Source organism: Pan troglodytes, chromosome 7 (assembly GCF_028858775.2).
Source record: "Pan troglodytes isolate AG18354 chromosome 7, NHGRI_mPanTro3-v2.0_pri, whole genome shotgun sequence".
In the NCBI taxonomy this organism is placed as follows: Eukaryota; Metazoa; Chordata; class Mammalia; order Primates; family Hominidae; genus Pan; species Pan troglodytes.
The window spans coordinates 7,558,355-7,582,575 of NC_072405.2; the positions used below are offsets into that span (position 1 = coordinate 7,558,355).

The window sequence follows — 24,221 nt, forward strand, 5'->3', positions numbered from 1 at the left end:
GATAGCAGAAAAGATAATGACCCCTGACGACTCCAACGTCCCTCACGGCTCTGGGCCCTCATGGCTCTGACGTCCGTCACAACTCTGGCCTCTTACGATTCTGGCCCCTCACAGCTTCAGCTCCGACCCCTCACAGCTTTGATCCCTCACAGCTCCTACCGCTCACAGCAAGTGACCCCTTACAGCTCCCATCCCTCAGCAGTGACCTCTCACAGCTCCCACCCCTTACAGCAGTGACCCCTCACAGCTCCAACTACTCACAGCTCCCACCTCTCACAGCTCTCACCCGTCAAAGCTCTGGCCCCTCACAGCTCCCACCCCTCACAGCACCCACCCCTCAAAGCTCCAGTCCCTCTCAGCAGTGACCCCTCACAGCTTCAGCTCTGACCCCTCACGGCTTTGATCCCTCACAGCTCCTACTGCTCACAGCAAGTGACCCCTCACGGCTTCCACCCCTCACAGCAGTGACCCCTCACAGCTCCCAACTCTCACAGCTCCCACTCCTCACAGCAGTGACCCCTCACAGCTCCCACCCCTCACAAAAGCTCTGGCCCCTCACAGCTCCCACACCTCACAGCTCCTATCTCTCACGGCTCCCACCCATCACAAAAGCTCTGGCCCTCACAGCTCCCACCCCTCACAGCACCCACCCCTCACAGTTCCCACCCCTCGCAGCTCTGTGAGGCCTCCAGCGTCTCCACTCCCCTGACAAGGGCAATGCAAGAAGGGAGGGCCACGGGCCCATCTCTCCCGTGGATGCTGCTACAAATATTCCATGCAAGATATTCACAAGATTCCAGTCATGTAAAGTGTATGATAAAATCTCGAATCAAACTGCCTCAAAAGAAGAAATCTAAATCGGATACAAGATGCCTACAAGAACCCACAGCCAAGGTCATACGTGATGTTGAAATGCTGAAAACCTTTTTTCCAACAGGTCCTGTGACATCACTGTGGTCACCTCCACACTGGGGCTCCAGGCAGGGCACCAGGGAGACAACGTGTGCAAGAGCTGGAAGGGAAGAAACACAGCTGCCACCCCTGTGAACACAGAAGATGCAAGAGAATCCACAGCTGCCACCCCTGAAAACACAGAAAGTCCAAGAGAATCCATAGCTGCCACCCCTGAAAACACAGAAAGTCCAAGAGAATCCACAGCTGCCACCCATGAACACAGAAAATGCAAGAGAATCCACAGCTGCCACCCCTCCCCTGAAAACACAGAAAGTCCAAGAGAATCCACAGCTGCCACCCCTCCCCGTGAACCCAGAAAGTCCAAGAGAATCCACAGCTGCCACCCCTCCCCTGAAAACACAGAAAGTCCAAGAGAATCCACAGCTGCCACCCGCCCCCCGTGAACACAGAAAGTCCAAGAGAATCCACAGCTGCCACCCCTCCCCTGAAAACAGAAAGTCCAAGAGAATCCACAGCTGCCACCCGCCCCCTGTGAACACAGAAAGTCCAAGAGAATCCACAGCTGCCACCCCTCCCCCGAAAACACGGAAAGTCCAAGAGAATCCACAGCTGCCCCCCCTCCCCTGTAAACACAGAAAGTCCAAGAGAATCCACGGCTGCCACCCCTCCCCTTAAAACACGGAAAGTCCAAGAGAATCCACAGCTGCCACCCCTCCCCTGTAAACACAGAAAGTTCAAGAGAATCCACGGCTGCCACCCCTCCCCTGTAAACACAGAAAGGCCAAGAGAATCCACAGCTGCCACCCCTGTGAACACAGAAAGTCCAAGAGAATCCACAGTGCCACCCCTGTAAACACAGAAAATCCAAGAGAATCCACAGCTGCCACCCCATCAACAGGCAAGTGTGTCACAAATGCAGTGGTCACTACTCAGGAGAAAAAGGAACATGCCACCAACACACACATCATAAGCTGCAACATCCTGACAGTGTGTGAGAGAGCCCAGAGCGCCCCGCTCCCCCATTTCCACACACCACCTGGCCCCACCTCTGTGAGTCCTGGGGTCTGTGAGCAGATCCACTGGGGCTTCCTGGACAGGGCAGAGGGGAGGAAGGGGCAGTCTCAGGGCACAAGGAGACCTGGTGGTGACGGACACATTCATTATATCAACTGCGATAGTGGTCTCAGGGTCATGCTACATGCAGACTCATGGACTGCACACTTTGAACATCAGTGATGCTGTCCAAAGCCACTACAAAACACCGTATCCCAGAGAGCCAGACTGGATGCATTTGGCAGGCTCTGCCGCACCAGCTTGTGGCCTCTGCACCCCACTTCCCCCGCTGTCAACTGGGGGTGTGACAGCAGCTCCAGGGTCACCCAAATCCCCACGCCCAGAGCCCTGCAGCACTGCCCAGCCTAGGAGGCTGAGTCATGGTGGCTACTCCATCCCAGATCTCAAAGTTCCTGATGCTTCTGGACAATGGAGCACTGTACAAAATAGCTTACAATCTAGCTCACGAGAAAAACAACATCCTTTAACTCTGTCTTATTTAAAACACGTGCCTGCATTTGTGGTGAGACATACCCAGCAGGGGTCACAATAATTTGGCAACTGAGAAAAAAAGATGTTTATGAATGACTTTCACATATGAGATGGAGAAAAGCTTCCTTGGGGATTGGAGTCTCATGCAAAGAATGCAAGAGTAATCAGAACTTGGAGGAAGAAAACGCAAGCAGGATTGCAAAGCAGTGCCCTCCACCTAACATAGACAGAGGGCCTCTGCAGGTCTTGCCACCAGAAGCCACAGAACCCATCCATTTTGCAATTGTTGAGCTTCAGTTCATTCAGACAGACCTGTTTCTTTGTAATGATGTTTTCACTGTGCTGTTAGGTTTCCTGCCAAGCCAGAAACCATCTCTTAAGCAGAAGCCGCACTTACATCTGGGTGGAAAGATGGCCAGCTGAGCCTTTGTCAGGCTCCGGAACCTCCTCTGAGGCCCATCTGTGCGCTTCCCTGCAAAATCCAGTCTCAGCAACAAAGTCACTTTCGCAAGGACCCCACCCTTAACACCTGATTGGGCTCCTCACCCCACCACCCCTCGGTGACGTCTGATCGCCCTGTCTGCCTTCATTAAGAATCCTGGTGGGTTGGTTTAGCCAGACTCTCTCTCACCTTTGATGTCTCCTCTCAGAAGTTTTCCATCCACCCCCACCCTGCCCCTTGGCTACAGATTCCCACTTTTCCTTGTTGTATTTGGTCTTGAGCCCAGTCTCTCTGCCCCCGTGTAAAACCCCGTTGTGGTGGTCCCTGCACCTAGGGTGATGTCCTGAATGAAGTCTTCCTCACGGTGGTCTGACAGGTGTCTTGACCACCGTAACACAATTATAGTTGCAACCTCCCAGCTTCTCAAAGTCTCATCTGAGGGGTCTGCCCAGCATTCCGTTCTCAGCTTTAGTGAGGAACACAAGACCCTAAGGAATATTACCCAAAATAAGACAGTTGGCTCAGCAGGTCAAGGGGAAAACAACGGAGGCTTCATCCAAACAGCTCTGAGGCCCTGAGCATGTGCTCTATGCTCTGGCGTCCTGGTGGCTCTGACACGGGCCCTTTTACCCTGATGCACTGTGACTTCTCCACTCATGCTGCACCCTCCATATGACTTTTCAGAACCACTCCAGAGACTCCAGAATGTCCACATCTCCAGGGCATGTGGAAGGTCTACGCCCTTCACACCCAGCAGCTGAAAGCGATGTGAGGGAACCAGAGGCCGGGCTATTTATAATTGGAGCAGCGCGCTTTGAAAAGCTGCCATCCCCAAAACACACCTTTCAGACACACTAACTTTAAAAGGAGTCACAATGTGTCAAAACTCTCTCTGCTACTATTTGGCACCTACATTCTGATGAACTGCTGGAGTAGAAATAGTTAGATACCAAAAATAACCAGTCTTCAGATTCTAATTCTCACAGCTGCACCTTCTTACATGAAAGTAGGCTAGGCATTTTAAAGGGAATATGAACTTTATTCTAGATTCAAAGCTAGGCTACAAATTGCATCTGATAATTACCCTCAAGCTACCAATGTCCTCTAGGTGCTAAATAAAAAGTAGTAAACGTCTTATCAAGTTGATCTAAACCCTACCTGTGAAAGCAGATCTTTAAAATGTAGTAACATGAAAAGCTTCCAGTTGCTGAGTGTGTTGTTTGCCTAAAATCCAGGAAAATATTTTGTAATAACACCATAGATTGTACTCATTTAGCCAAGGAAACACTGGAGTCTCACAGACGCGGACACTCGGGCCTGCTGAGAAGCATGTCCTGCCCCAGGCAGGGTGGTTTGAGACCCCTGGAGATTCAGGGATGGACAAGCGGTGGCTGTGGCTGGCGTGGACCATGGCAGTTGCTTGCCATGTAGAAGACCTGCCACAGAGAGAGGAATTCATGTTTGGTTTGGCCTTTGAGGATAAAATTCAGACCCAGCAGACAGGGCTTCAGGGAATGAAGGTAGCTCACATGGCTCCTGGGACAGAGACTTCTCCCCAGGGCCTCAGCCACCAAGGACTGCCTGTGAGACGGGGAGCACCCCTCCAGGGTCAGCCGTGAGGGTCAGCAGGTGCCTGAACACCCTCCGAATAAAGAGGACTTGAAGAGTTCCCTGTCACTTTAAAAAAATGGATTCTCGCTCTCTCTCTCTTAATGGATCTGAATCTGGAGCAGTAATTTCCAAAGACAGCAAGGGAGGCACAGCCTTGGAGCTGGAAATGTGGCTTCCTCCCCCGGCTCCATGCCAGCTGCAGGACACCATTTAGCTTTTGATTCTAAATGGTACTGAAAGACCATACAGGACCTCAATGTTATAAAAAACTGAGTTGGGCTAAAACACAACAATCTAGATGCTAAAGTTTTGTGATTTTGAATTTGGATGCCTGGCGGTGATCAGGAACCACCAAAGGAAAGGTTGGTTTTCCTCCGGATGTGATCTGCCGCTAAGCTAAACGTCTGCCTTCTGAATACTTACTAAACACGTGGCCAAATACACATTATTTCATAATCTTCAACAAGATTAGTTCCCGAATTCTTCCCTGAGACAGACTTTGATACCGAATTAATGTCCAAATTTTCTAGATTAGTTTTGAATGGGCTTGAATTATACATACTCAAGAAATTGTTCTTATGTTTCATGTTTACATGTTTGAGTCTTAAAAACTGACTTAGTGGAAAAGTAGTTAGTGTCTCACCATAAAACACCTTGATAGATACTTTTAAAAACAATTCACATTTAGTCATTTTCTATAACTTTCCATAAAATGGCCAACAAAATGATAAAAATTTTATAAGCAATAAAAGTCTTAAAATAGGGCAACAAAGTGCTAAATTCCCTTAAATAAAACTGTCAAAACCATGAGGCAAGTCATTAAGTTAAAATTAGATGCAGGATAATTTTTTTAATTTAAAGAATAGGAAAGTTAAGAAAGTAATTAAAACAGTACAAATGAAGAAAAGCCATTGAATTATTCAATAAATATAAAGCCACAGTAAATAAAAAATTTAAATAGTAAATTTAAATACAGTAAATGTATCCACAAAAAAAATGTTAAAATGAGGTTATATTTGTGTGAGGCTCTGAAACTGTGAAGTGTTTTGTAAATATTCTTCATTGACTTGGACTCGTGACTTTTTGAGTTGAAAACTTAACTAAAACGCTCATTTACTTCACGGGTTTTCAGTGGTACCACAGAGAACAGGGGGGCTCTGAAGCCTGCAGCTTAATTCCAATTTCTGTCAAGACATCTGTTTACCTCCTGGGGATATCGGGGGAACCAGCCCCCAATATTTCAACGTAGGTTCTTTTCTATTTTCCCCAAGCATCAGCCAGTCTGAGAAATAAAGGGAAAGAGTACAAAAGAGAGAAATTTTAAAGCTGGGTGTCCGGGGGAGACATCACATGTCAGCAGGTTCCGTGATGCCCCCTGAGCCCCAAAACCAGCAAGTTTTTATTAGCAATTTTCAAAGGGGAGGGAGTGTACAAATACGGTGTGGGTCACAGAGATCACATGCTTCACGGGCAATAAAATATCACAAGGCAAATGAGCAGGGCAAGGTCACAAGGCCAGGGCGAAACTAGAATTGCTGATGAAGTTTCATGTTCCACTGTGCATACATTGTCATTGATAACAGGGTTCAAGAGCAGAGAACAGGTCTGACTAGAATTCGCCAGGCTGGAATTTCCTAATACTAGCAAGCCTGGGGGCGCTGCAGGAGACCAGGGCGTGTTTCATCCCTATCTACAACTGCATTAGGCAGACACCCCCAGAGCGGCCATTTTAGAGGCCCCCCGCCCCCGCCGGGAATGCATTCTTTTCCCAGGGCTGTTAGTTATTAATATTCCTTACTGGGGAAATAATTCAGCCATATTTCTCTTACCCGTTTTTGGCAATAAGAGAAATATGGCTCTGTCCTGCCTGGCTCCCAGGCAGTCAGACCTAATGGTTATCTCCCTTGTTCCCTGAACATTGCTGTTATCCTGTTCTTTTTTCAAGATGCCCAGATTTCATATTGTTCAAACACACATGCTTTACGAACAATTTGTGCAGTTAACGCAACCATCACAGGGTCCTGAGGCAACATACATTCTCAGTTTAAGAAGATGATGGGATTAAGAGATTAAAGACATGCATAGGAAATTATAAGAGTATTGATTGGGGAAGTGATACATGTCCATGAAATCTTCACAATTTATGTTCAGAGATTGCAATAAAGACAGGCATAAGAAATTATAAAAGTATTAATTTGGAGAACTAACAAATGTCCATGAAATCTTCACAATTTATGTTCTTCTGTCACGGCTTCAGCCGGTCCCTCCGTTCGGGGTCCCTGACTTCCCGCAATAGGGGCATATTTTAGCATCTTTTTCCGAGGCCTTGTCTGGCATTTCAAGAGTCTTTCTTCATTATTATGGTAGGGACTTTCAGCCATCTTTCTATTCCTGAGAGTCTTTTCAGCTTTGGGCAATTCATGTATTATTTTTTCAATAACTGACTGGGCACAGTGGCTCAGGCCTGTAATTCCAGCAATTTGGGAGGCCAAGGCAAGCAGATCACTTGACCCCAGCGGTTCGAGACCAGCCTGGCCAACATGGTGAAACCCCGTCTCTACTAAAAATACCAAAAAAAAAAAAAAAAAAAATAGCTTGGTGTAGTGGTGCGCACCTGTGGTCCCAGCTTCTCGGGAGGCTGAGGCAGGAGGGTGGCTTAAACCCAGAAGGCAGAGGTTGCAGTGAGATTGCGCCACTGCACTCCAGCTTGGGTGACAGAGCGAGACTCCATCTCAAAATAATAATCATGATCATCATCTTCTACCTTTTTTTCTCAGATACTCTAACTTCGATTAAATATTAATATCTAGTAAAATATTCATAAATCACTCTATTTTTGTAACACATTCACTTCAAGCTAAAAGCAGTGTAAGGATACACCACTATCTAGACATTTCTCTAATCCAAATTGCTTAGGAATATGTGCCAACAATAGCTTGGAAATCGAGTAACTATGTTTTACGAAAATAAATGGCAATAAGAACAAATGCATTCTTTTCTTTTGTTTCTTCCTAGGCAAGCTAAAAAAAAAAAAAAAAAAACCAAAAACCATGTAGATCCCACAGGTGAGTTATTTCCTCCTCGGGGAATAAAAAGCCGGCAACGCTCACGTTTGCACAAGCTTTGCAATAAGCCCAGACGGTCTGGCACAACAAACGCTAAGCGTGTGGGTCCAGACTATCATCCCATGGGCAGAGAAGGGGCCCGCTAACACCACGCGCAGGGGAGAGGCGGGAACCCGTGGAGGGAGGCAGCGGCGCAGGGAGCAGGACTGGAGGGAGGCGGGTCCCTGTGGAGCGCAGCAGGAGGAAGGCAGCGCGCGCGGAGCGCCCGGGCGGCCCAGGCGAGGCAGGACGCAGCGCTGACCGGACCCAGGGCTGAAGTCGGCAGAACGGGGGCCAGTGCCCGCCGCGCCAGGGGGAGCGCGCCAGGCCCGCGGGGCCCTAGCCGAGGCCGTAGTAGGTGGAATTCGGGGCGGCCACGGAGGAATCGGGGGCGAGGCGCGGAGAGGCCCCGGGTGCAGCGGTCCCGCCCCGAGAACGGAGCGCGCGGAACCGACACAGGCTTCCGAAGCTTCCAGCCGAGACGGCACCCAGGTTTCCCAAGCAGGGTCTGAGGCTCCAAGGACATCCCGGCGGCGAGAAGGCGCCGAGAGACCTGCCCGGGTCCCGAGCCCCGACCGCAGCCCCAGCTCCCGCCGAGGCCCTGGAAAGGCGGGGGGAGACGCGCGGCGGCGCGCGGTTAAATTCCTCAGGCACCCAATGCAGTTCCCGGCTGCAAAAACACGGGAGACAGGAGAGGAGGGAGGGTCTGCAACCCTGGCGGGGCAAGTGCGCCCTCAAGGCCGTGGCGAGCCGGGGCGCAGAACACGGCAAGGCCCCTGAGCCGCCCACGCAGGTTTCCCGACGTTCTCGCAGAACAGGTAAAGCGGCACCCAGGCCCCAGTTCCGCCCGGCCCCGCCCCGCCCCGCCCCGGCCCTTCACCCGCCCCGCCCCGGCCCTTCCGCCGCCCCGCCCCGGTCCACCCCACCTCGGCGCCATCCCGCTCTACGCTTAGCCCCACCTCGGCCCCGCCCCCCGGTCCCTCAGCAGGCTCCGGGGGCTCCCAGGCTCCGCTTCCCTCCGGGCTTTCTTAGCGCTGCGCCCATTCTGTAGGCCAGGCTCACAGAGGAGCCTCCCCAGCTAGGGTCAGCTCCTACAACGCCACGGCCCTCCTGGCGCTCTTCCCTTTCTTAGGCCTGAGCACACCGCCCAACACAAGCGTTTAAAAAGCATTTGATTCAGTGAATTACTTGGTAAACCCTGATTACTCAGTGTACTTGCAAAAAGGAAAAGATGTAGCTCATAAAACAAGCCATTTTAAGAATCTAATCTAAGAAGAATGAGTTAAGCGGCAGAGAAGTGGGGAAAGGTAATAACTACCAGAAACTGGAGGTCAAAGGAAACAACCGCTACTGAATAAAAACAATGAAAAGCTGAAATCTGAGCTTCCTGGTGGCAAAAGCAAAAAGGGTATCGATGGGAAATCTCTCTCTTATCCAACAAGAAGTACACGAGTTCATAAGAACAAAATATTTTTCTAGCGCTGAACTCTAAAGGGAATACCTTTCACCTGGATTTTTACATAACTGCTAGTGACTGCACAATGAATAAGGAACAAGATTTTAAATGACAGTTTTACAAAAACAAGGAAAAAAGGCCAACACTCTCCAGGACTTTTGATTAATCTGCAATAAAAGATGAATATAAAAAGTGAAACTCCAAGATGATATTTTCCCAGAGAGGTACACTCATATAAACTAGGTGAAGAGCTCACGTATGATCTTTTTTTTCTTTTTTTTGAGACGAATTCTCGCTCTGTTGCCCAGGCTGGAGTGCAGTGGTATGATCTCGGCTCACCACGGCCTCCGCCTCCCCAGTTCAAGCGATTCTCAGGCCTCAGCATCTCGAGTAGCTGGGATTACAGGTACATGCCACCACACCTGGCTAATTTTTATATTTTAGTAGAGACAGTGTTTCGCCATGTTGGCCACGCTGTTCTCAAACTCCTGACCTCAGGTGATCTGCCTGCCTTGGCCTCCCAAAGTGCTGGAATTACAGGCGTGAGCCACTGCGCCTGGCCTCACCTATGATCTTGACTTGATGTAAGGTAAGCATTTCCAAAACCTAACGGACTGATCAATTCCTGTGTTCCCTGAACGAGGCTTTCAGATGCTGGCGGTGCCCCCATACCCCTTGTCTCCTCCTGGAGGTGTCTGGCAGGAGCAGGAAGGTGCACCACCATGCAAGCTGCCAGCACTGTGTGCCACTGGAAAACCCAGGGAAGCGGCATGTTGGGAACACTGCAGACATTTTCTTCTAAAAATTACATGGCTGGACTTGTTTCCGGCACAGTGGCATAGGGACACACTGTCGTGCTGCTGGGAAGGTGCCCAGCGTCCCCACAGTGGTCAGCTGGGTCCAGAGTCCTGTAATGCGGTCTACACAGGAGAAGACGGACGTAAGCGATATTTTGAGGACAACGTGCTTATCCCAGCTGCCCAGAGGAATGTCCACATCACTGTAATAGACTCTGTAAATTCATGTAGGGCAGTGTTCCTACGACGCGCCAGGACCGTGAGCAGAAGAGTGTCCTGCCAGATAAGTGAGTTCGCCTGCTAAATGTGGCTGTGTAGCATTTTCCATGGAGACTCTGCCAAAAAGGACAACTTTCTTCTGGCACAATCTATAGTGGGTTGTTCTGTCACTAACAGGCCAGAGGTTTACTGGCTTCTGGAGAGCAAGACGCAACCCCACGTCAACAAGAGGAGGAGTACGTGCATGTTTCTGTCTAGAGCCAAGACCCATTAACCCAGGTGGCAGAGGTCCCAGAACCACATCCAACACAATGCCATTCAAGACTTCCCACAGCCCATCTCCTTCCACCTGTTCCTGACAAGCTGTGAGCCCAAAAGCACCCAGAGTCTGTGCTTGTCACATTCAGAGATTACCCAAAGAACACAGACAAGACAGACTGAGACAAACTGCTGGTACTCAGGTCTTCCTGTCCTGGCTTTTGGGCACAGGTCTGCCTGTCTTCATAAAAAATACACACAGGCCCTAATTGATATGGTCAGTGAGCACTAAATCTCCATTTATCACAAGGCAGTAGCGAGGTACCCAGGACAAGACAAAGGGCAGGCCCTCAGCCTGATGGAACCGGGACCGGCAGACCCAAGGGCGCAGCAAGTGCCGCTGCGGGGGCCTAGATGGCCTCTGGGAGGGTGGAAACCAAGTCTCAGAGGCCGGGCAGCCAGGAGGGGCCAGACTGAGGGCTAAGCACCAGGTATGCCACCCCTGCCTGGGCGACAAGGCCCTGGGCGGCCGATCCAAGTTGCTGTGGGGATGCCCCGGTGCAGAGCAGGGCTGCGCAAGGTCCTGAGTGTGAATGCCCAGGGGGCCTGGTGCCAGGCACAGCAAAGGCAAAAACAAACAGCACTTTCCTCTGCAGCTTCCTGGGAGTTGACGTGTGGGCCCCACGTGTTCAAAATGAAAGCCAGTGACCTGAGTGCTTCCAAGAGAGACCACGACAACAACGTTGGCCGTTATTTTTCCAGCTCCAGTTCTCACCTCTGTGCTTAAAACTGCAACCAAAAAAGCTCAAAGGCTCTTCCTTCTTGTGTGCCCTGTTCCCACACTGACCTTGGAGGGTCAGAGAGAGAGGGGTCCCATCCTTGCTTCTCCTGGCCTCTGGCTCCTGAGGGCCCTGGAGGCTCCATCGGCTCTGCAGCTGCAAGGCTGTGCTTGGGGCTTGCTCTGGGCATTTTCTCTTTCATTTTGAAGAACAAAGGTAGGAAACACAATTAGAGGGTGGGCTTTGCTGTCTTTTTCCCAACTTTACCATTTCAAGTCACTGGCGCCAGGCGATCCTGACAGCCTGCCTGGAGGAGGTGGCAAGGGGGCCCGAGCAACAGGAAAGGAGTGACTCCTCAAGGGCTCCTGGACACGTGTCCTCAAGAAGCAGCTTGTGAAGAGAAATGCCTGTCTATGTGGTGCAAGTATCTTTCCACTTCCTGTAAGAACACTGCTGTAGCTCAGTCCTGACACAGCCTGTCTGGGAAGCAGTGTTGGCTCATGGCCAAGCGAGCCTTCTACCCTGGGGTCCAGCACAGGCCTGTCCTGGGAACATGAGCAGCATGGACAACGGGGTACAACGGGGCGAGAGAGCCAACCGCGGACAACAGGAAGGGCGTGAGTGAGGGCCAACGCACTTCCTTCTTGAATAGATTAAGTACGCAATGAAGCATATTCACCCAGCGTAATTTATCTTCATAAGAACACACATTTTCTAGTTAAATAATCTATTTATCTAATAATTGTGTTTCAAAGATTTTCAACAGGGCTTGAAAGGATGAATCCATTATTCCCTAGTTATCTCATTTTTGTTTTTATGGTTTCTGATCCTTTAATTTAGGAAGCCAGAAAGACAAAAGCAGTCAAAAACCACATTTTGTTGATATTCAAATTAATTAATGTTTATAATATAGAGTTTCTTAGTTTATATTGTTACAAATCATCTAGGTACAACTTTTATTTGAAAACTCTAAATTCCTCTTGTGCACCTTAAAAAAGATCAACGTGAAGTGAAAAACAACTATTTCCCTTTTAAGGTAAAAAGTATATGGGCAACTTCAGCTTTTCCATGCTCAACAGTCAACCGTATTAAGAGAATATTGTATATTCTTTCATTTGTACGACATGCAACAACAATAGGAATTATAATAATTTTTTCCAAAAGAGATTCGAAATAAGGTATTTCCTTGATTACAAATTTGATGTACAATGTCAGAAATTCTGAAAAACTTGGAAAATCAAGAAAATAATATTTTGCTAAACCAAGACATGTACTGTTAACAATTATTTAATGGTATTTAGTATGTATTTAGTTCCAGGGTACTCCTAAAGCATTAACAAACATGGGCTATAGTCATATTCCCACTTTCAATCTCCCCCATATGAAGTCTTTTTTCCTGTCATTACAAGTTTTTAAGCATCACTTTTCATGGCTATAAAATACAAAGGTACACCATGTGGTTCACTATACAGTGTAACAACATGCTCACCCACCCCCCAAGTATGAATTTAGATAAAGGTATTACAATACCAGAAAATTGGGAAATAAGAGCTTATCTGCAAAGATGTCCACCTTTCCTCCCACCCAGCATTTTACCTTCTGTGTCATCCCCGCTGGAGGCGTTCTCGGGGCTCCCACAGCTGCTGGGCTCCGGCCAACAGGGGACGTAGCCCTCAGGAGGCCCGCTGGCGGTGTAGAGCCGTCGGGCAGTCGAGGTCTCAGAGCCAGTGTCTGCAACACAGGAGGAAAATAACAGGAACTGGTAAATATCACAAAATGCAGTCATTTATTTGCCTTGATTACATCGGCATTGTTTCTCTAAATTCATTCAAGACATGAAATCAAAGAGCTCAGTAAAACCTAACCACTGTCATAAATACTGATTTTAATATGTCAAGTATTGTGCCAGAAAAGCAAGTCAGCTACACACCCAGCCAAGAAAAAGGAACTGCCCATGATTATTTGAATTCACATTAAATTACTTATTATGCAAACTTCTGGGTTTTTGTAACACAATACAAAAACATAACTAATTCATGAGTATAAAGCAGCAAAATATAAACAGTTTGCATGACACACCCTTTATCATCACACCAGGAGTCCCTGGGGATTTCAGTGCACAGACTTCTGGGTCTTTTTCTCTACACGTGCTAACAACATGTGTACACTGTGGCTGTGTGCACACACAGCCACACACACAACAGACACACATGCAGACACACAAACATCCACAAAACACACAGAGACACACGCAGATACAAACAGACACAGAGACACCATGCACAGCCACAGACCACACACACAGGGACAACAAACACACACAGACACAGACATGTAGAGAGACACACAGAGAGATACACAAATACACAAGCACACACATACATCTTCAGGAGATCGTGTCACATACTTTATTATTATACACATATAAGTTATACGTTTGTATCTTACATGTAAAATATAATTGAGTGAATACAGTGTGTTAAAATGACATATTGTAACTTAAATCTGCATACTTTTAATGGCCACATCATATCCCATGCGATGGAATTATAACCAGGACTTAACCACTTTCCTCAATGGCCATGTGGAGCTGACCAGAGGTCGTCGCCACTGCAGACGGCTGCTGGAACCTCCCTGCTGTGTGCCCCTCTACCAGAGGTCATCACCACCGTGGACGGCGGCTGGGACCTCCCTGCTGTGTGCCCCTCTGCGCACGGGACCTCCCCTGCTGTGTGCCCCTCTACCAGAGTTCATCACCACCGTGGACGGCGGCTGGGACCTCCCTGCTGTGTGCCCCTCTGCGCACGGGACCTCCCCTGCTGTGTGCCCCTCTACCAGAGTTCATCACCACCGTGGACGGCGGCTGGGACCTCCCTGCTGTGTGCCCCTCTGCGCAAGGGACCTTCCCTGCTGTGTGCCCCTCTACCAGAGGTCTCACCACCGTGGATGGCTGCTGGGACGTCCCCTGCTGCATGCCCCTCTGCGCACGGCTGTTTGGTTCCTGCACAGGGATCTGCTGGTTTAGGGGGCAAGTGCTTTTGCCCGCTTTTCATGCACACTGTCTGGAAGGTAGCAGGGCCACTTCCTCTCAAACTGTCCGACACTGGGCAGCCTCTGTCAGTTGAGTCTTCCTTTTTTCATGCAGAATATGGCAGTGATGCTCTTGCACGTGACAAACACAAGTGGACATCCCAGCTGGGCTTTTACCAAATTATGTGCATTTGATTTTGAAAACAACAATGACAGGTATTGAGCAAAATCACTACCACACAGAACAGAATGTAGCTGTAAAAACCTTGAAGCCTTTTCAGGTTCCACTGTAGTCAACACACTTTGCTCTCTCGAGGGTAGGGTGCCGGAATCCTAGTTCTTAAGCGAATCTGATTCACCGCAGCTGATTAATTACTATGTCATTCCCTGCCGGAGCCAAGGGCAGATGGAGATGGCTTCTAAGTACACTGTCCCCTATTGGGTAAATCAACATTTGATCATTTTTCACAGAATATTTTTGGAAGCTTTTAATCAGCTAAATCTTTCTTAGTAAGAAAGTTAAACAAAACTTAGAGATGTCATTGTTCACTTAATCATTAGGATGGACACGGGAGGGATCAGGGAACACTCAGTGACTCATGCAGAGCAAACAAGGATGCAGCTAAGAGGACGGGTCCAAAACGCACCGCGCCAGGGAGACAGTTCTGGTCTGTGGGGTGACCGCGGGCCGGGGCTGCACCTCTAAGCCGCAAGTGGCACCTCCTGCGACAGTCACAGGCACCAGGCAGACAGGAGCACCATGAGGGGCCTCACGGCTTGCTCGTCTGTGAATCACGGTGACCATGTAACCCATAATACCTTCTGGTTCTAACTTTTTATATTCTTTTGGGTAATGTATGGTTTACTGTGAGGACACTTAACGCCTTGCACAAGTTGAACGTTACATGTCTTGATCAGGTGCAAGGAAGAGACTGGTTACACTTTATGGGGTGGGCGGCAGCGAGAGTTCCCCGTCCCATCATCTCCTCCGCCGGATGCACAGAGAATGCAGCTTCTGTGAGCACAGCTGCCCTGGACCTGGCATCTAAGAGTCAGGGTCAGAGAGGGGCAGTCAGAAACCCACCTCCCTGCTGGACAAGTCACAAGCACCAGCATCCCTCGGGAAAGGCAGAGGAGCGTGGTGGCTCGGAGCCCTAGGGTGATAGGCGGTTGGCTGCCCTGTGGGTTTCACCAGTGTCACCTCTTCGCAGGTGTCATTGAACCTGGCTCCTTTCTCCCCGTCAGGTTCCCCTCGGCTCCTCTGGGCTGCTCCTGGCAGCCGACAGCTATGGAGGGGCTCACAGCCAGCCCCTGGCCCACTTCAGGTGAGCACTGGGTACCACCCAGCCCTGTGCGGAAGGGACCCTCATCCGTTCCCTCCTGGCTCTCCCACCATCTTTCAAAGCTCCGCCTCCCTCTCCCCACAGCCCTTGCCCTTGCTTCACCAGGAAAATAAAGAAATCAGAGAAGACTGCCACAGGTACCTGCCCACCATGACGGCTGTAAGCAAAACCTGCATCTGACACAGATCCTTACGCCGCTCACCTGGCAGAGGCCAGCCATCCCTGCCTCTGAGAGAGCACAGCAGCTCCCGCCTCCCTCCCTCTCCTCTCCTTCCTCCCCATCAGCCTGCGCTCGCTCCTCACCCTCCCTCCCTCTCCTTCCTCCCCATCAGCCTGCACTCGCTCCTCTCACCCTCCCTCTCCTTCCTCCCCATCAGCCTGCACTCGCTCCTCTTACCCTCCCTCTCTTTCCTCCCCATCAGCCTGCACTCGCTTCTCTCACCCTCCACTCCTTCCTCCCCATCAGCCTGCACCTGTGCTTGCTCCTCTTACCCTCCACTCCGCTCCTTCCTTTTGGAGCCCTCGGTGGGGATCTCCTATCCTCACGGTGACTTCCCTCCCAGGAGGCAGCTGGCCTTACCACTTGCTGCACGTGCTAGCAGGGCTCTCTGTGTATACACAGATGGACACATATTCTTCTTTCCTCTGTCTTTGAAATGAATCCAGCAGCGAACTCTCGTGGCCTCTTGCTTTTCACCCATGGCCTGTCTTGGTGCTGAGGCTCCCGTCCATCCTGACAGCTGCAAATGGCCCCAGGGGACAAGGCGGACATCACTCACTCTCCAGCCTCCTGCCAGCGCAGGCACAGGCTTGGCCTTGTCTCTTCTCTGAACAGCGATGGAGAAGCCGGTGCAACGCCGACCCCACGAGCAACTGAATCGGCAGGAAAAAGTGCTAGAGGCAAAACCAGGGCCCACGATGCAACTCCGTCATCCTGCTGCATGCCCACACCTCAGCGGTGCTGCCAGGTTGCCCAGAAAGAAGCTTGGCTCAGACTCCCAGTGACAGGCCTGCAGGTCCTCAGCCCCAGGCGACCCCTCCTCCTGCCTCCCTGTCAAATCGTCCCCTCACCTGGCACGGAGCTGGAGGCCTGAGGGTGGGTGAGGGGTCAGGGCAGGTTCTACCAGCTCTTTGCCATTTTGGTCTCCCTGCCTCTGCCCACCCCGCACAGTCCTTGTGGAACCACACAGCCCCCGCCCCCCGCCCCCTCAGCCACCCACACAGGCGCCCCTCTCAGGAGGGGAGGGACTTCAGCTGTCAGCACAGCAGGTTTTCCCTGAGCAGATTCGGGACACGCAGCAGCAGCACGTGGGTCTGAGAGACAGAGCAGAGTGGGTGATAGGTGTGGAGTGACCTGGGCTTGAGCCCCTGGGAGAGGCCATCCCTGAGACGAGGAGTGTAGGGACCAGGAGCTTTGTTGTGGGGAATGAGGCAGCTGCCTGATGGGCTACAAGGGACAAAAATCCCTGCATTTGGGGCTGGGCCCAGGTTGGAGAGCTCACAGGGGCCACAGACGTGTACCTGTGACATGGAGCCCTCGGACCTGGGAGTGGGTGTAGACAGGAGGAGGTGGAGGCATGAGCTCTGCCCCCGCCGCCTGCCCCCGTGCAGGGGTTGTGGATCTGAGTCAATTTAACATGCAGCCAAAGACAGAACACTTTAATATTTTAATGCGTCCTGTAAACTACCCTCCAGAAAGGCCATCCTAAATCATATTCCTTTTTTTTTTTTTTTTTGAGATGGAGTCTCACTCTGTCACCCAGGCTGGAATGCAGCGGCTCGATCTCCGCTCACTGCAACTTCTGCCTCCCAGGTTCCGGCGATTCTCATTCCTCAGTCTCCCAAGTACCTGGGACTACAGGTGTGCACCACCAAGCCCAGATAATTTTTGTACTTTTAGTAGAGACGGGGTTTCACCATGTTACCCAAGGTCGTCTTGAACTCCTGACCTCAAGTGATCCTCCTGCCTCGGCCTCCTAAAGTGCTGGGATTACAGGTGAGAGCCACTGTGCCCGGCCCTGAATTACATTCCTGCCAGCAATTTATGAGTATTCATTTTCCTCAATTCTCAATGACAAGGTGGTCATTGAAAAATTACACACTTCTGAAAAACATTTTTAAAAAATTCTTTTAGAGACAGGGTCTCACTCTGTTGCACAGGTTAGAACGCAATGATGCGATCATGGCTCACTGTCTCGAGCTCCTGGGCTCAAGCAATCCTCCCTCCTTGGCCTCCTAAAGTGCTAGGATTACAGACGTGAGTCACTGTGTTTGGCCTGAAAAGTCTTTTGTCCATTTTGCTGGAAAAAGTGCTGGGGGCAAAACCAGGGCCCACGGTGCACCTCCGTCCTCCTCAGGTAGGATGCCACAAAGTAGCATCCTATGGTTGTCTCTGTGAGTTTTTTTTTTTTTTTTTAACCAGGGAGGCTCTCCAGGATCATCCTGCAGGTGAACTGCAAGTGCCAAGCACAACTGATGTGCGTGCTCCAAAGTCTCGGCTCAGCTGTGGCGGGAGGCTCAGTGGAGTCCAGGAGCTCAGGGCCGTGGGTGCCAGGACCATGCCTGAAAAGAGCACCGCACTCTGGCCTGCGCAACACAGGGAAACCCTGTCTCAAAAAACCCCCCAAACCCACTAAATATCAGCTCAGAAACTCCCCGCGCATTTGGCTCCATTCTACAATATGGTCACAGTTACCCTGATACGAGATGTGTAAGGCTGGTTATCATCAGGAACGAAAGAAAAAGGTATTTCCCACCTGCATGGATAACTGGCAAAATGCTACCGCGGGGAGCGCCAGCCCCACCAGAGGGCTGGACAGAAGAGTGGACGCCACACCTGATTGCTGTCCCGGCGGCCTTCTTCTCTCCTGGTACCACGACATTTCAAGTAATTAGATCTGTATCAATGCGAGGCCACAATCACAGCAACTTCAAGTGAAATCAGTGTAAAATCCAAGGACAAGCACGAGCACAACAATGCTGCCTGGTATCTCCGCTGGGCGCCGCACCCAGACCCTCCCCATCCCTCAGAGTGATGGCGACTCACAAAAGCAGGCGTTCCAGAGAAGGAGGACGGCTTCATTTCCCTCCTACTTTCATCATATTTAAACAAGCTCCAGCATCCAAGATCTCAACACGCGTGTGAAAGCACACACACGAGCACGTACACACAGACCCGCACACGTGCACAGACTCACACAGGCGCACAGACCCGCACACGTGCACAGACTCACACAGGCGCACAGACACGCACACGTGCACAGATCCGCACACGCGCACAGATCCGCACACGCGCACAGACCCGCACAGCGCACAGACCCGCACACGCGCACAGATCCGCACACGCGCACAGATCCGCACAGGCGCACAGACCCGCACAGGCGCACAGACGCGCACACGCGCACAGACGCGCACAGGCGCACAGGCCCGCACACGCGCACAGGCCCGCACAGGCACACAGACCCGCACACATGCACAACGCCTGACAGCTCCAGTCAGTCCTCACTATCCAGCTTCCAAGCTACAACTCATCACAGCTGTTTTATGTGCAGTAAAATGTCCCACTGCCTTGTGGCTGCTCGGAAAAGGTGCTCAGCGGTGGAGGTCCTGCCCCATCGGATGGCCTCCTCCATGCAAATGTGGTTTGCTGTCTTTCACAGACTCTTAATCAGCTATTCAGAGTCTTGGGAAAATATTCCTTTATCAGAGGCTTCCATATGGCAGATAAGAGGAAAAACTCTCCTGAAAAATACTTAACAATGCCAGATAAAACACAGCAAACCTACCTTCAATGCACAGCCCAGCTCTCAAGACAAAGGCAATCTGGCCCAAAAATGACAGAGGAAAAGCAGCCGAGAGGAAGTGCAGGTGCCAACCACGCTGCGTGCAGCATCACGGACAATGTGAATTGTCCCCAAATCATCCACCAGTGACACAAATGCAAACACATTTTCAAGATTTTTTTTGCTGCAACTTGACCTGATTTTAAAACACACATGGAAAAGCCAAGGGCCAAGAAGAACAGAGCAAGGGCTGGAGAAGAACCAGGTGGACGGGTCTGCCCCGCCAGACGGGAGCACACCGTACCCACGGGTCTGCCCCGCCGGACGGGAGCACGCCGTACCTACGGGTCTGCTCCGCCGGACGGGAGCACGCCGTACCCACGGGTGTGCCCTGCTGGATGGGAACACACCGTAGGATGGGAGCATGCTGTACCCCAGAGCAGCTGGGAGGCTGAGCCACAGACACAGGCCCAGGACAGAGCCGCTGCCACAGGGAATGGCCCAGGACAGAGCCGCTGCCACAGGGACTGGCCCAGCACAGAGGGCTGAGGAAACTGCAGCGTCAGGTGAGCAACAGAGTCGGACCACCACCTCACAGCAGACAACAGCTGCAAGGGCAAACACTGTCTATGATACGTGTATTTTTTTGCAAAAAAGCGTAAAATATCTTTGTTATTGAGGTAGACTTTAGATAAAGATTTCTTAAACAAAACACAAAAACTATGAAATTAAAGATGATGTCACATTATATCAACTTCTAAACAATGGAAGACACTGACGTTTTTAAAAATGAAAAGGCAGCCAGGCGCGGTCGCTCACGCATGTAATCCCAGCACTTTGGGAGGCTGAGGCAAGCAGATCAAGAGGTCAGGAGTTCGAGACCAGCCTGACCAACATGGTGAAACCTCATCTCTACTAAAAATACAAAAATTAGCCAGGCATGGTGGCGGGCGCTACTCGGGAGACTGAGGCATGAGAATTGCTTGAACCTGGGAGGCGGAGCTTGCAGTGAGCCAAGATTGCACCACTGCACTCCAGCCTCGGCGACAGAGCGGGACTACATCTCAAAAAAAAAAAAAAAAGAAAAGGCAATCCACTGAGAGAAGGTGTTTGCTGGGCTTTGAAGCATCTAAAGAACCCCGGAAATTGGTAAGACAAGCTTCGCAGAAACACGGGCAAAGGCAGATGGCCAGGAGGCGTGAAAGGCTGTCCAGTTTTGTTAGCTGGGTAGCGTGCATTGAATAAGAAACAGAAACCTCACACTCAATTAGCGAGACTGCAAACACTCTGTATTAACCGGGGCCTGGAGAAACAAGAACGCCGGCGAGTCAAGTGAGCACACAGTGGCACAGCTCCTTTAAAGACACGCTGGGAATCTGTCCCTACGTTGAAATGTACAACCAGCACCTCTCTAGGCATACACCCCAGGGAAACTCCCTGAGTGCAGACACACAAAGACAGCAGAGAAAGATGCCAGAAAACACAGGAGCAGGCACCTCCCACCTCCAGCCAAGACGGAAAAGTCTTGAACAGACACTTAGAAGAAGAAATACAAACGGACAATAAGCACAATCAAAAGCTAAACATGAAAGAGGCCGACAGTGCACCACGTGCTGCAGGATTCACTCTCACCACACTCAGCACCAGGTTCCGTGACAGGCGAAGGTCGCAGCTCGGCAGGAGGGTTTGCATCTTGTGTGGGAGCGACACTGGTGCCCGCAGCTAACTGCCAAGACCTGCCAAAGTGGACCCTTTCGGCCAGCACAGCCTTGGTGATGGATGCAGAGGGGCAGGGCGGAAGCCAGAAGGCAGGAGCGAGAGCTGGACGCCCCGGGAACCAGATGGAAGCCTGTCTCAGTCCTTGCTGCTGAGGGTAGCAGTGGGTGTCCTACCCAGGACAGGTACCCCGCAGGCCTGGGGTTAGCTGAAGGAGGGCCCAAGAAGCTGCAGAGAGCCGGAGGCCCAGAACTGCCCACACCACCCAGGCAGGCAGCAAGTCTGCAACAATGCACATGAGCTGCGTGAGCTTTCACCTCCAGGAGCTGGAAACTAAAAGGGCTTACGTCCACCTTCCGAATTTCAGGCAGAAGGGCCTCTCGTGGCCCCCTGTAACCAGGAGCATTCGGGGAGGGAACTGTGGGAACTGCAGTTCAGCACAGCCAAATAGACAGAAATGAACCCATCCTATCTGTTAATGGCACGTCAGTAAGATACAGATGAAGGTGCAGGACAGACCAAGTGCACACACCCCATCCTCCTCCTAAGGCCCCACCAAAATGAGAATAAGTGGGTTTGCAACACACAGAGGACAAATGAAGGACAGATGAAAAAATACAGTGTTGGAAAGTGAAAAGTAGACGGGATGCTGAATCCTAGAACGGCAGCCGAGACACAGCAGACACAAGATCTGCTCCAGAGGGGCTGCCAAGGAGCCTGGAAGTGGGGAGAAAAGGGGTGCAGGCAGGCTGTGGAAGCCTCCCCACCACCCATGGGAGACCGGGACTCACTCTCTGCAAAGGCCAGGCCTGGCCCCCAGGAGCCCCAGGCACCATAACTGAAGGCAAAGACTCCATAAGATAAACAGGGAGGGAGAGCCTGTCCATAGAGAGTGTGGGAGACCCTTCTTCTCCTCCTTCCCGCTCCAACTCTGAGATGCAGTGACAAAAACGAAGGGTGCAGCCGGAAGGGTGGAAGATGAAATTTGAGAAAATCTCCCAGAAAGTGGCCTCAAATCACTAAACCATAAAAAATCCGGGAGAAGATGTAGGAAAAAGGGGATCTATTGGGAGACTCAATGTCTGAATGACAGGAATTCTGTAAACCGAAGACTGAAAGCAAAGAGGAGGAAATGATCAAGGAAACAAGAGAGTGGCACATGTTCCCAGACTACGGAGGCCACGACAGATGAAAACAGACCACGCTCAAGACCTCAGCATCAGGCTGCACCCACATGAAGGCCAGAAGCAGAACCTCAAACTGTCCTAAGGGAGGAAAACTGCTAATAGCCAAAGGAATCGAGAATGATGGTAACTGCCTTCTCACAGCGACACTGGATGTTAAAGTCTTACAGTGTGAGAGACAATTATTAGCCCAGAATCCTGCACCCCAAAAACTTTTAAGTACAAGAATTAAGGTATACTTGACCTTCAAGATCTCTAAAATATTTATCTCCCAAAAACCATTTTTCAGGAAGTTACTAAGGAACGCGTTTCAAAAAATGGAAGCAAACCCAAGAAATGAAAAGACTGAGGCCCAGTACAGCAAAGGAAGCCCCCGGGAGAGGCGAGACTGGGAGTTACGGCAAGGACTTGGGGGCGGCCCATGCTGGGGGCGGAACAGTCTGGAAGAGGCCACGAAAGATGAAGCTCATTGAGCCCTGAATGTGTCTGACCATAGAACAAAGACAGGCAGGTGAGGGGAGAAATTAGTACTATTAAGTATTTAGAAGAAAATGTAAAAATCCAAGAAAACTATTAACTCTACTAAAGCTCTGCTCACTCTACTAAAGGTTTCACAAAACAGAATAATCGTGTGTTATGTGACTCAGCAAGAAACTGTGTTTACGGAGACATAAACATGTAAACAATACTGATGTACAAACATTTTGAAAAAAATCATATTGGAAGGACAGGGGTTGTAAAAAATGTGCATCCATGGTGGGGGAAGGTGCTAAAAAAAACCAAAATCCTTAGTTTCCAAAGTCAATACATAAGATTTAATCCCTTCCCTCCCTGCCAAAAAAGAAAGAAAAAGAAGAAGAAAACAGGAAGCAACAGTGTAAGTGCGTGACTCTGAAAGGGGGGGTGGTTTTACCCAGGAGCAGCCACTGCGGAGCTGGAGGGTGTGTGACTGGAGTGATGGGCAGAACATTGCTGTTTTTAATAATAATTCCTGAGAATTATTTGAATCTAAAATACATGCAACACATAACTGACAAATTAAAAAAAAAGTTCAATATGGGCTCTTCAGTGAAAAAAGTTTACCAAAATGCACATACACCGGTTATTTTGGTTGTTGACAAATCAGTCTTATCTTTGGGACAAATGGAATTATCAACACTCTTCTAGAACCAAAGAAACAGATCGTGTGAAGTGAACAAATATCAATCAATTGGCTAAATCACTGCCATAATTACCATGCTTTGACCTAACCGTACAAGAACATTTTCCTCCGTCTCATGTCCAAGGACGGATGTGGGCACTGTTCCTCATCCGGCTGCCTCCTGTCCCTCACAGAGCGCCACTCGGCCCAGCCCTGATATCCAGCAGGACTCCTCCTGGACGTGCATCTCAACGGACACTGCGCGATGGCCAGTGCAGAAGTGACCCACGGTTCTTACGTTTTTTATTGTGATTTCATCATTTTGCCCCTGGCCAAGACTTCTCTTTTTCCAGATGCAAGTAAATTATAACATTTTTCCTTTAACATTTCCAAGGCACAGCACTTCAAAAATATGTTGTTCTTTCATGATTAAAAAAAAAATCAATAAACTGGGCATAGAAGGGAACTTCTTCAACATGATAAAGGCCACGTATGAAACCCACAGCTAACATCATACAGGATGGTGAAAACAGGGATGCTTTCTCCTCAAGATCAGGAATGAGACCAGGATTCCCACTCACGGCACTTTTTGTCAACATCGTATTAGAACTTCTAGCCAGGGCAATTAGTCAACAACAACAAAAAAGGAAGCAAAGGGCATCCAGACTGGACAGGGAAAAGTACAACTATCTTTACTCACAAAGGAAAAAGTAAAACTACCTGAAATCACAGATGACAGCATCTTGCACAGTGATGTACCACAAAAGACGCTGGTGAAAGGCTGGCCGCATGGGGGACGGTGGAGCCTTAAGATAACGCGGACCCTGAAGATGGTAACACTGCACTTTCACCGTACGTTTTTAATGTTTGGATGCTGAAAGGCTGGCTGCATATAGGAC

General features: G+C 50.1%; 1 protein-coding gene across 24 annotated transcripts in view; it reads right to left on the bottom strand.

The window, feature by feature from the left end:
• The window catches only part of ERICH1 (glutamate rich 1), an 81,979-nt gene that overhangs the window by 32,967 nt on the left and 24,791 nt on the right, over positions 1 to 24,221 (bottom strand). For 13 of the 24 annotated variants that reach the window (XR_010159392.1, XR_008536584.2, XR_002937774.3 and 10 more), the window contains 2 exons: positions 12,723 to 12,857; positions 11,195 to 11,321 (listed from right to left, as the gene is read on the bottom strand). Coding sequence is in view for 11 of the 24 variants with exons in the window: in XM_016960198.4 (XP_016815687.3) it covers positions 11,195 to 11,321; positions 12,723 to 12,857 (262 nt within the window). In the remaining 13 variants the exon portion in view is untranslated. Of the gene's footprint in view, positions 1 to 11,194; positions 11,322 to 12,722; positions 12,858 to 24,221 lie in introns of those variants that run through there. The other 11 variants (XR_010159394.1, XR_008536585.2, XR_010159395.1 and 8 more) reach the window with 2 other exon arrangements.